The sequence below is a fragment of the Maniola hyperantus genome, chromosome 14 (assembly GCF_902806685.2).
Source record: "Maniola hyperantus chromosome 14, iAphHyp1.2, whole genome shotgun sequence".
Lineage (NCBI taxonomy): Eukaryota > Metazoa > Arthropoda > Insecta > Lepidoptera > Nymphalidae > Maniola > Maniola hyperantus.
In genome coordinates, this window is record NC_048549.1 from 1,526,732 (window position 1) to 1,538,512 (window position 11,781).

The 11,781-nt window shown below is 37.2% G+C and overlaps 3 protein-coding genes across 3 annotated transcripts; 1 reads left to right on the forward strand and 2 right to left on the reverse strand.

Moving 5' to 3' along the window:
- Positions 1 to 1,997: 1,997 nt before the first annotated feature.
- bc10 (BLCAP apoptosis inducing factor bc10) lies at positions 1,998 to 2,783 on the forward strand. The gene has a single exon (XM_034975518.2). It carries the CDS (start codon positions 2,209 to 2,211, stop codon positions 2,443 to 2,445), a length of 237 nt encoding a protein of 78 aa, XP_034831409.1. The 5' UTR covers positions 1,998 to 2,208; the 3' UTR covers positions 2,446 to 2,783.
- A 1,185-nt stretch (positions 2,784 to 3,968) lies between these two features.
- On the reverse strand, positions 3,969 to 5,130 carry LOC117988386 (small ribosomal subunit protein eS28). The gene is made up of 2 exons (XM_034975519.2): positions 4,846 to 5,130; positions 3,969 to 4,046 (listed from the first exon to the last, which is right to left on the reverse strand). Exon 1 carries the CDS (start codon positions 5,044 to 5,046, stop codon positions 4,849 to 4,851), a length of 198 nt encoding a protein of 65 aa, XP_034831410.1. The 5' UTR covers positions 5,047 to 5,130; the 3' UTR covers positions 3,969 to 4,046; positions 4,846 to 4,848.
- An 840-nt stretch (positions 5,131 to 5,970) lies between these two features.
- l(1)G0320 (signal sequence receptor subunit 1 l(1)G0320) lies at positions 5,971 to 10,446 on the reverse strand. Its single transcript, XM_034975508.2, has 5 exons — positions 10,240 to 10,446; positions 9,419 to 9,610; positions 8,771 to 9,048; positions 7,801 to 8,041; positions 5,971 to 6,995 (listed from the first exon to the last, which is right to left on the reverse strand). The coding sequence occupies exons 1-5, from the start codon at positions 10,298 to 10,300 to the stop codon at positions 6,922 to 6,924; spliced, it is 846 nt and encodes a 281-aa protein (XP_034831399.1). The 5' UTR covers positions 10,301 to 10,446; the 3' UTR covers positions 5,971 to 6,921.
- Between the last annotated feature and the right edge of the window lie 1,335 nt (positions 10,447 to 11,781).

Sequence of the window (11,781 nt, forward strand, 5' to 3'; positions counted from 1 at the left end):
CGCGAACTGGGCTATATGAACATGAGGGGATCTGGGAATGTCGCTGGTGTACAGCGCGTACAAAAGTGGCGAGAGCAGGGAGCCCTGAGGGACTCCTGCTCGGAGAGGTCTTGGGGAGGATAGGGTCCCATCCAGACGGTAGCGAAAAGTTCGATTGGTGAGAAATTCTCGTAGTAAACGTACGAGTCTTTCGGGCACGCCTAGATGGTAAAGCTTGTAGATCAAGCCGGCGTGCCACACCTTGTCGAAGGCTTTGGCTACATCGAAGAAGAGGGCTCCCGTTGGGATACCTCTCGTTTTGAATCGGTTGAAACCGAGAAGGATGTGCTCCGTGAGGCGGTGCACTTGATGAACACATGAGTGTCTGGTTCGAAAGCCAAATTGCTCGTCGTTGAGGAGGTTTTTCTCCTCTACGACGGACCTAAGTCGATTAAGGATGACTTTCTCATACACCTTGCCAAGGGTGTTGAGCAAACTAATGGGGCGGTAGCTAGTAGGGAGGTTCCTAGGTTTCCCTGGCTTGGGGATGCCTATAACGGTAGCTTCTTTCCACCTGTCGGGGAAGGAGCATCCCGCCATGAGGGTGTTGAAAATGACAACCAGGAGGTTGATTAATACATCGGGGAGTAACTTTAGTGTTTTGTTATTAATAGAGTCGGGGCCTGGGGCTTTTTTGGCGTGAAATTCTTTGATAATTTGACGAACTTCGCCGCTATTCGTCGGGAGGATTGGATCGCCATCTGGGGCGGAAGAGAAGATAGATGCTAGTTTGTTTTCGACTAGTTCTATGCCTAACCACTAGGCTATCACAGCCTTATATAGTACGTGACAGGCCGAGACGGCAATCGGGGTGGGGACGACCGGCACAGCCCCGCACTAACCCATCCCCCCGCCTCATACCCTGATTGCCATCTCTACCTGTCGCGTACCATAGGTAAGCGGGTAAATGTAGTACAGTTTTATTATAAGTACCTAGGTATATAGATAAAGGTGTATGGATAGTGCTAATGAAACATAATATTAAGAGCGCCACCTCGCCAACAATTTGGCGAGTTAGAAATGTAAGACCTCTGTAAAATTAATAAGAATAAATAAATTTAAAAAAAAAAAGATTATTAGAGCGATTTTTCATTAAGGTAGACTTCCATGGGTCGCAATTTACGGCCGTAGCGATCAACGCGCCGAACGCACCGCGGGAGACACGACTTTAGCTATATTTTTAGGGTTCCGTACCTCAAAAGGAAAAATGAAACCCTTATTAGGATCACTTTGTTGGCTGTCTGTCTGTCTATCGGTCTGTCAAGAAACCTATAGGGTACTTCCCGTTGACCTAGAATCATGACCTTTGGCAGGTAGGTCTTATAGCAGATATTTAAGGGGAAAAAACTAAAAACCGTAAATTTGTGGTCACACAAAAAAATTTTAGTCATGAACTAAAAATTAGTATTTTCAATTTTTGAAGTAAGATAACTATATCAAGTGGGGTATCATATGAAAGGGCTTTACCTGTGCATTCTAAAACAGATTTTTATGCATCATATTTTTTGAATTATCGTGCAAAATGTCGAAAAATACGACTGTACGGAATCCTCGTTGCGCGAGCCTGACTCGCACTTTTTTTTGTCCTACTTAAGAAAAATGTTGTGTATCCGGGCGTGTATACCTAATATTGTATTATACCTACTTAGATTACGAGATCATAAATTATGACATAAATACTTACATCGTAAATATTACTTACTATTCATATTTGCTACGATGATGTCGAAAGAATTATTATTTTCTACATCCACGGTAGAGTCATGTATTATTTTATTTTTTATCAGATTCGTCATATTGTTCTGAATCGATATAAGTACAATCGTCTCAAAATCGATTAAAAATTGTTTTCAAACCAAAGTAACCTAGCCCTAATCCGCGGTAACACGTTATAGTCTGTCGGTAACACATTATTTTGATATGGCAGCACCACGTTACTGTGTCAAAAGGGATTGTGTCAAAAATAAAAATGTCACCGTCAAAATTAAATTATTGTTCGACGTTTGTTCGTAATAATTATTATTCCCTTGACATTATTAATTGCGGATAACTATGATATCATCCAAAACATGTCGATTACGACACTGATAGCCACCTGCGTCGCTGCCGTTCATATCAATTAGTAGTTTCCACAATTTGGTTACCGTTACCTTGCCAGTCACCACCGAAATGTATTGTTTGCAATGGCTGATTCCCGTTCTTCTGATACCGAAGCCCGTGAACCCGGCGTTGGTGAACACGCACGTAATGTTTATGGTGCTGTATCTTATTGGATTCTTTCTGGAAAGGAAGCCTTGTACTGTGTGCAGTGTAGTATTCCTAGCGGCTGTCATACTTATTTGTTATAGTGGCATAGGTAACTGTTTGTTTTGGGCTCAGTGCGAATGTGAAAAATACGACACTTAGTAGCGCCTACACAAGCTTTAACTGTGCTCAATGTGCAAACTTAAGTGTTCCTGTCAACGAAAATATCAAGAGTTATTCAGAAAAGTGGTCTCCGTGTTTTTATCCAATGAATGAAACTTGTATATTTTGTAAATATAATATTATTATTCACCAATTTTAACGTCGGAATATGAATATTGGATCCCAAGTTGTGGTCATGCTAATGTACTTACATCGTCTCATTTTTTATGTTATTATTTTATTAAATTGAATATAATGTGATGATTATTTTAATTGTACAGTTATTGTTAGCAAATAATATAATGATAATAATATTGTGAATAAAGTTTCAAAAATTTTAGATTTTTTTTTTGATGCAACCTTTGCATACAAAGAAATCTTAGCAGTTTTCCACATAAGTTTATTTAAATTTTGAATACAATACTTTTAACCTAAATTCAGATGGACACAGTCACAGGCATCAGCCTGTGACTGTGTCCATCTGAATTTAGGTTTCAAAAATTCTGTATGCAAGCTCTGCCAAATCGGTTAAGGGGATGTAAAATGAACAGTTACCATATAGATACATTTTTAATATCACCAACCCATTGCTGGCTCAGTGCTAAAAATGGGTCGCTTATGGAGAACTCTGGTATTATTCCTCACGATGTTCATCTTCAGTTTTTGCCTTAAATTACTTCAAAAAGTCAGGGCATGCCTGAGATCAAACCCCCGAAGCTATCACACATAATAAACTATGTAGGGAGACACCTACTTTAGTGTCCTAGTAGACTAATAAAGAGAATAATGAGTTTCAGTTTCCCTTAATTTCTTTAAAATGACCACCTACAAATCACATTGATAACCATAAGGACTGGTATCCACCGAAGTAGAGATGTGTTCTGCAGACCAATCAGATAATTGATAGTTTATCATTCATGTAACATATCAATAATCTGACTGGTCTGCTGAACACATCTTAGTTCCATTCTGTTGTGGATACCAGGCATAAAGTTTGCAACAAATCTTGCCCATAGACAGTACAATCTTACTGAGACATTGATGTACTGAGATAATAAATCTATAAGCCTACCAATCAGATCTGACCAAAATGTATTAAATTGATTGTTAACTTCTATAATTTCAAGCCATTGCCGGCCTACAACTGTGAGTAGCTCTTCTCTCACAATGAGAAAGGTTCCAATTTTCAAAATATTAATTGGCTGAGCTGCAAAATGAAGACCCAATCCACATACTTTATAATATATTGAATCATAGTATATCCTGTTATATTGGCCATACACAATCAAGTTAACTGGTCAAGTTTGCCCCAGACTTGAAGGGCGCTCAGTAAACTTGACTGTATGAAGTATGGATATATCAGTTGAATGGATGCAGCTTCATGTCCATTGCAAACTTGATGGTAAAATTGATTGTGTATGGCCAGTATTAGATAAAGTGGGAAAACTACTACTAAATTAAAGTCAAATGTTTTTTTATGTCATTTATTAGCTGGTTACATAGTTATAAGAAATCTTTGACGGTTTTGATGTTCACATTAAACTTTAGATAATAGATGATACATTATAAAGCAACTTAACCTAATGTAGATTCACCCAACCCTGCAAAAGAAGAAACAAATAGATTAATAATACATTTTATTTTTTTTGATTGTTTTCACATACACATTACAAGAGTTAATATGTTATGTTAATGTGTATATGATATGTATGAAAATATATAAAATAATAATTCATCATCATCATCATCTATTCTAAGCACAGTGTATGCCTCTCAGAATAAGAGCTGTTTGGCCATAGTCTACCACGCTAAATGTAGATTAGCAGACTTCACACACCTTTGAGAACATTATACATACCTCTTAGGCATAATCACAATGTTTACCTTCACTATTCAAGCAAGTGATATTTAGTTGCCTAGAATGCATATTATAATTCCTAAAAACTTGAGATGCATGCCTGGTATTAAGCTCGGGACCCCACAACTAGGAGGCTTTCTGACTTTGAGCAGATTGTCATCAAAAGGTTTTCTTCCTTGCTCTTATGCTATAACATTAACTGCAACCTGTTTATTATTTTTTAGCCTATTTGACAGTCTTCTGAATTTAAACACCATTGAAAATGAGCGACTGAAAAGTCTAAATAGTCTGAAGACAGATACTATACTAGACTAGATTGTGCATAGATCTAAGTTTAAAGGAAAATACACAAGTTGCATAGTTACAAAGGGACTCACTCTCAGGAATTTACTAGTTATAGGACCAAACAAATCAATTTTGTATGAAAATTAGACTCGGAGAAAGGTGCATTACAAAATTGTTGACATTTTGAGAGGTTAGATTAGACTATGCAAATGTGTCATGTCTGTACTGTAAATAGAGAATAATACATTGTTCCTTACCGTTTATCTTAGTCTTCTAGCTTCACGCTCAGACTCCAAGAGTGTTAGGATGTCTCCTTCACGAATCGGTCCCTTCACGTTCCTAATGATTTGACGACTCGTCTCTCCTATGAACTCCACTTTGACCTGGGTACATTGTCCCTGGGAGCCGGTACGGCCCAGGACCTTAATCACACGGGCGAGAACGTTGGGCTTATCCATTTTTGTTAGATATCGAGCGAAAACCCTAAATACACGTGCAACGCAACAAGCGTGTACGAAAAAGAAATTGATGACAGATAAAAAAAATCACATAGATTTGTGACGGTTAGTGATGAACCATGTGGCAGTTTTGAATTTACCGGTAATGTACCGGTTTACTAAGTTTACTTTTATTGGTGAATTACAACTGAAACGTATATATTTAAAACAAAATTATACCTTTTAGCTAAGACATTTCAGCTAGTATTTTAAGGTACAAAGATGTTTATTTTTTGTTTTTCTTACTTTTGCCGGTTAATCGGTTTTTAACCGACATTTGCGATTCAAACACCGGTGCAGGCTCTAACCTAGGAACAAGTATTTATACTTTTGTATCAAGTATTTGTACTTGTTCCCAGCTCCAACCTATAAAAGTACTTAGTTCCAGCCTCCACTTTTATTTTCGATATTATAATTAACTAGATGATGCCCGCGACTTCGTCCGCGTGGATTTAGGTTCTTTAAAATCCCGTGGGAACTCTTTAATTTTTCGGGATAAAAAGTACCTTATGTCCTTCCCCGGGATATAAGCTAACCCTGTACTTACCAAATTTCATCAAAATCGGTTGAACTGTTGGGCCGTGAAAAGCTAACAGACTCCTCGACTCCTGTGAAAAAGAGACAGCGCTATACTGCTGGGATAAATCTGTCTCGTTATGCCCGAAGTATAGCGCTGTCTCTTTTTCACAGGAGTGTTATAATGAAATTCAGTACAACATTATAACACTCGTTTGGATGCTTTAATGGTTATTAAGATATTGGGTGTTTTAATGTTTGCAATAAGCTAACTGTTTCAGAATCTATTATAGAGGATTTAAAGCATGGGTGTAGATAAAATATCTTAATTATGGTCCTTTGGGTAGGTATTACAAGGCAAACATAAAATAAAAATGTAACATTTTTAATTAAATAATGTCTCCACATAATAATCGCACATCATTACAAAGTTGTCCACACATTTTGTTCCATAATTTACTCACGACTTTCAGCAACTAAAAACACAGTATTTCACTTACAACAACTTGAAATAGGAATAGACGAATGACATTACTAGTCTATGATTCTCTAAAACTTTTTATAGGGCTGCTAAGTCTTGCAAGGGCTAGAATCAAGGTAAGAAAAGTATACATGACGTTTTTGCTAGCTTATACAAGCAAACTATGAAAAAATAAAACGATAAACATCGCGAGCGCAGTGAGCGTTATTTTTTTTTGTTTATTTTAGTAAACAGAACGCATATAAAATATGAAAGCTATTAATTGAGAAAATTCTTAGAACAGAACAAAAGCATGAGCGCAGGCGATTTCTTTTGTAATTTAACAGAATGATGTCATATTTTGGGGCCTATCAGACCTGTGTAAGGCTATGGTAAATACAGCCCTAACAATAGGCTACTTGACAATTTTTTTAAGTTGGTCTTAAATGGTTAATATTTGTCCTATTATATCAAAAAAATTAACACTATATTTTTAAACAACAGTATAACCCTGTGGTTATACTGTTGTTTACAAATGCATGACGTCAGAGCACAGATAATCTATCGGCCAAACATGGCCGACAGTGTTTTCACCTGTCTAAGAAAAATATTTTTTTAAATTAAAGTTTTACGGTTTTTAGGGCGCAAAAAAATATAGTGTTAATTTTTTTGATATAATAGGACAAATATTAACCATTTAAGACCAACTTAAAAAAATTGTCAAGTAGCCTATTAAAGCTCACTTAAGGCTACAATGTCATAAAAATGAGTGAGCTAGTCCTATTTCAGTTGTCAACGATCACTCATAGCCTAGGTTAGGCATTGCTTGGTGTTCCTACACTAATAATTCGATGCTATAATTAATCGTCCGCACCCGCAGATCTTTTGGCCTTCCTCAGGCGTGGCGACTGCTTGGGCGTTTTCGGCGACTTTTCTGTAAAAAGGAAAACAAAATTTAAAACATTGTCTACCTCTACATATAAAAAGAGACCAACAGACTGACATATTAACAATGCCTAATCACTAGGCCCTAGTGGTTAAGACTCCTGCCTCCTATTTGCTATTAGAGCAGGTAATAAGTAGTAATACAGATAAAAAACCGGTCAAGTGCGAGTCGGACTCGCACACAAAGGCTTTCGTACCATCATACAAGAATATGAACTTTTTTTAGCGTACCTCAAAAGAAACAACGGAACCCTTATAGGATCACTTTGTTGTCTGTCTGTCTGTCTGTCAAGAAACCTACAGGGTACTTCCCGTCGACTTAGAATCATGAAATTCGGCAGATAGGTAGGTCTTATAGCAGACGTTCGGGGAAAAATCTGAAAACCGTGAATTTGTGGTTACATCACACAAAAAAAATTAAATTGTGGTCTGTGGTGGAACTAATAATTAGTATTTTAAATTTTCAAAGTAAGATAACTATATCAAGTGGGGTATCATATGAAAGGTCTTCACCTGTGCATTCTAAAACAGATTTTTATTTATTTTTATGCATCATGGTTTTTGAATTACCGTGCAAAATATTTATTCATATAAATACACAATCTGTGATAATTTCACCACTCTATTTTATTCATGAGAATAGATATAGCCCTAGGCAGAGGGATGGACAGCGGAGGCGTAGTAATAGGGTCTGCAGATGTTCGAGCCCTGGAGCTTCAGGTTAAAAACTTATACATGGGTCTGTTTAGACCACAGTGATCAGTTAAAGCTCGCACTGAGTTGAAAACACTTACTGAGCTGGTTGACGACTTCCCTAGGCAGCCAGTCATAGTCAACATCGTTAGCCGTTCCAGTCTCCAGAGGCTTAGGCGCGGAGCGAGGCGAGCGGCGCCGCGCGAGCGACGACAGCGCTTGTTGGCCCAACACGAGCGCCAACACGCACGCTGCTCCGAGGAACACGTAGAGGAAGAAGGTCTCCCCATCCAGACCTTCCGAGACTTCTACGATGTTGAGGGTCTGGTTGTATACAGCATCCTGTTGATAGGGAAAATAATGGTTTTAATATTAATAGCTTTCAGTCTCTCCAATTTTTGTCCCTCATGAACATCATGGTATGTATTATGAAGTTGGTATTTTACAGCATATTTCACCAGTAAAATGTGATTTATAGTTTTTTTGATAAAAGATTAAATGTGTAAACTGTAAACTATGCTCAACCACCAAAAAAAGGCTGGCTCACGAAAGGTTCCGTACCATCCTACAAGAAATAACATTTTTTAATCCCACACCTAGCCGGACAGCGCCATCTATGATGTGGTTTAGTAAATTATTTGTTCAAGAACACATTTCCTGTGACGACGACTACGATGATGCGAGACCCACCGGACTTGATTTTGTCTCCGCGCCACCCACTTTTTAATAACATAGCCTGTAAGTTCCATCTAAGTGGAAATTACTTTATGGAACAATGGGGCCGATTCTCTTGTACACAATCTCTAAACTAAACTAAATTAACAGGTCTAAATCAAGTGCTATCCTTTTCCGCAAGCAACATTATGAAAGGGATAGCAATAGATTTAGATGTGCCAGTTTAGTTTAAAGATTGTGTACAACGGAACTCGCCGCATTAAATGTCTTAAACCTAAGATATATATCGTTAAACCACGAAATAAGCTTAAAATCGTCAATGGATTAAGTAATCAATTGGTAAATGACTATTATACATTTGTATTGCTAAAAAGTAAAAAAAAAATCTATACAAACCTGATAAAAGTTCCCACTGGCATCCCTGTAGTTCAATTGTATGTTAAGTCCAAAAGGCCTGCCAGCGAACGCTTCATTGGGAATGAAGGAATACGCAAACGTAGCCTCTTGCTTGGGCTTCACTTCTCTAAAGTACGGCAATGCTGTGAAGTTCTGGATGTAGTATGTGTAGTCCATGGGGTATCTGAATGAGGCCTCCATGGTCTCTACGATGTAATCTTCTGAGCCTTTGTTGGTGAAACCGACGAGGAATTCCACAGGGAAGCCGGCTTGTATGTCTGTAGGTTGAAAAACATTTTTTTTTTGATAAATATGTTAAAATCTTTAAAAGTTCTAACACTGTAAAAACTAAATGATAGAAAAATTGTTGATGTGATGCGAATTAAAGCACAAGACCATGGAAAAATCAACGATGAAATTCTGTCGCTACCAGTCGCGAGCCCATTGTTTAATTTGTAGCGTGCACTAAAATTTAGAGTCTTTAAATGTAAAATTCAGATTCTGTCCTGTTTTAGCAATATTAGAAAGAAAAAGATGCAGATACTCTAAATTTAGTTTAGAGAAATACATAAGAATTGGCGCCATTATTCACTAATTTTTAAAGTAAGTTTGTCTCACAGATGTGATTCACATTATGGTACCACTCACCAAATACTGCATCACCATAACTTGGTAAAGGTTTGATGAACATTATCGTAGTGTCAACATCTTGTGATGATTTGACTGAGTCATCATCTTCATCACCAAGCGCATCTTCACCCACCACCTGGTTATCTTCACCCTCAATGTCCACTACATCATCTAGTTCATCCTCGTCTGCTTTTGCTAGGAGTGTGTTAGCTGTAAGATGTAATAAGTAAAATGTCAGATTTTTGTTTCAACTATCAATACCTACTCATACACTGAATTACAGTATCATTCACCACAGGGTTGCCATCTTTAAGAGAAGTTTGACAGATATTATGCAAAAAGCTTTTTGGTCTATAGTAAATTTTTTAACTAAACAAAGCTATTTGACATTTCCAGGGCTTCCAGTTCTTTCCAAAAAATAAATAGTATATATTAAGCAAAATTCCTACTCTGGATAAACCTTTGTGTGATGAAATTGATCCTGGGCCCACATCCATAGTTATTATGACAAAAGTATAATCCATATGGAAAGATTAGATGGCAAATAAATTCAACATAAGTACCACAATATTATGATATTCTGCCAAAGTATTCATACAAAATTATGGTAATGCTATGTGAAATATAGGTAATTGTTCTTTAGAAATTAGGTTACAAATGAATTACTTGGGCAACAAGCTAAGTCTACCAAATGTAACCATTTGAAACTTGTAAATTGTTTGTACACCAAATTGTGATGCTATATAATATAACCACGTTCTTTTTAGAATTACATAAATTCAATGTTATGCCACGTACATTGAACATTTACTTTTACAAAAAGTACGAAAATAACTCACCATTTTGAAAGCATAGAAGCGCCGCAGGCAAGACCAATAACGTGAGGTAAATTAGTTTCATTTTGAATTATATTCTAGATATAACTAACGGAGTAATTTAATAATTTTGGAGGTGACTTGAACCGTTCACCTTTCCAATACAATACGAGTACAATAGGTATACGGCCACCTCCGCGGACACTCGTTTTTTGACAACGCCAATTTTGTTTCCAACTCGATTGACGTGGAAGGAATACTTGTCACTAGTGAAGCTCCACCTTTTCCGACATTTATCGATTTTGTTAAAACCGGAAAAAAATGTTCCTGATTAATAATTATCTTATAAATTTTTAATTTTATTCAAGTAACAAACCAATTTTAAAGCCCAAATGCAAATAGGAATGTTAGTACTTAGTAGGATATAGGATATGGAAGCACGCGACATCGCGTCCCGTCGTTCCTTTTTCTAACCAACTTACTAGACCTTTTCAATTAGCACGATTTAGGTGTGCAATTCAATACAGCATCAGGGTTGAGGAGTTGGGCCCTTTAGTTAAATGCTAAAGTCTTAAGTTACCAACCGACAGTTTCTATTTTCTAAACAGTCCCATTAGTTTTGGTGGTCAGATCCCTGCAGAATCAGGATTGAGGAGTTGGAATCTAATTTTTTTATAGGAATGTCGCAAATTTTCTCTATCGATTAAAAATTCAGTTAAAATGTTCAGTAATTCAGAAGGCTCAGACAGACGTACAAAATTTCACTCTAGTAGACTCAGAGACTTCACTTTTAAACTATGATAAACATATGCATAATAAAGTCTAAAATTACAGTTATTAAAACAAGAAATACGTCATGACCTTTATAATTACTTCTCCTCCATAATACGTTCCTTGGTATCTTATCTCTTTTCTAAAACAATTGATAAAATAATTATGTAAATATAACAAAGCTATTAGGTAATATCACCTCTATTTAAATATATAGTATATTTCTACGGCTATACTCACGTATCCAGTCGACGTTAGACCGGCTAGTTTCGAACCCATCCGGGTTCCTTTATCAAGGGGGTCAGTTTGCGCACGCGTCGCGTTTAAATGTAGGTATTCCGTGCGTTTAAAGCACAGAATACATTTACTCCAATAAAGACTACGCGCCGCGCGTGCCGCTGCCCGCACAGCCCGTCGTGAGGGTGGCTGAGGTGGGGGGGGGGGACAGTTCTTGATAATCTTCCTTCTTGCTGATCTTCCTCGCTAGAGCCGTCACCGTAATCCAGGCAAGGCATCCATCCATTGTCGCGATTGAAATTCGGGTGAAATTCTATTTAAATACCTACTCTAAAATCATATGTTTTCGTTTGTTTCATAATATAAATCTTCTTTTTGTACCTATTCTACTCCCTTTATAACCTCTCGCACTGCCAAGGGTCACTGGTAGAGATCTCTCATAGAGATAAGTGCTTCCCTGTCCACTTTTGGCTCTTTCTCTTTAGGTAGGTACCTACCTACTGTAAATATTTTTGGTAGTAAATAAAAAGTAAAATAAATAAATATAGGTAGGTATAG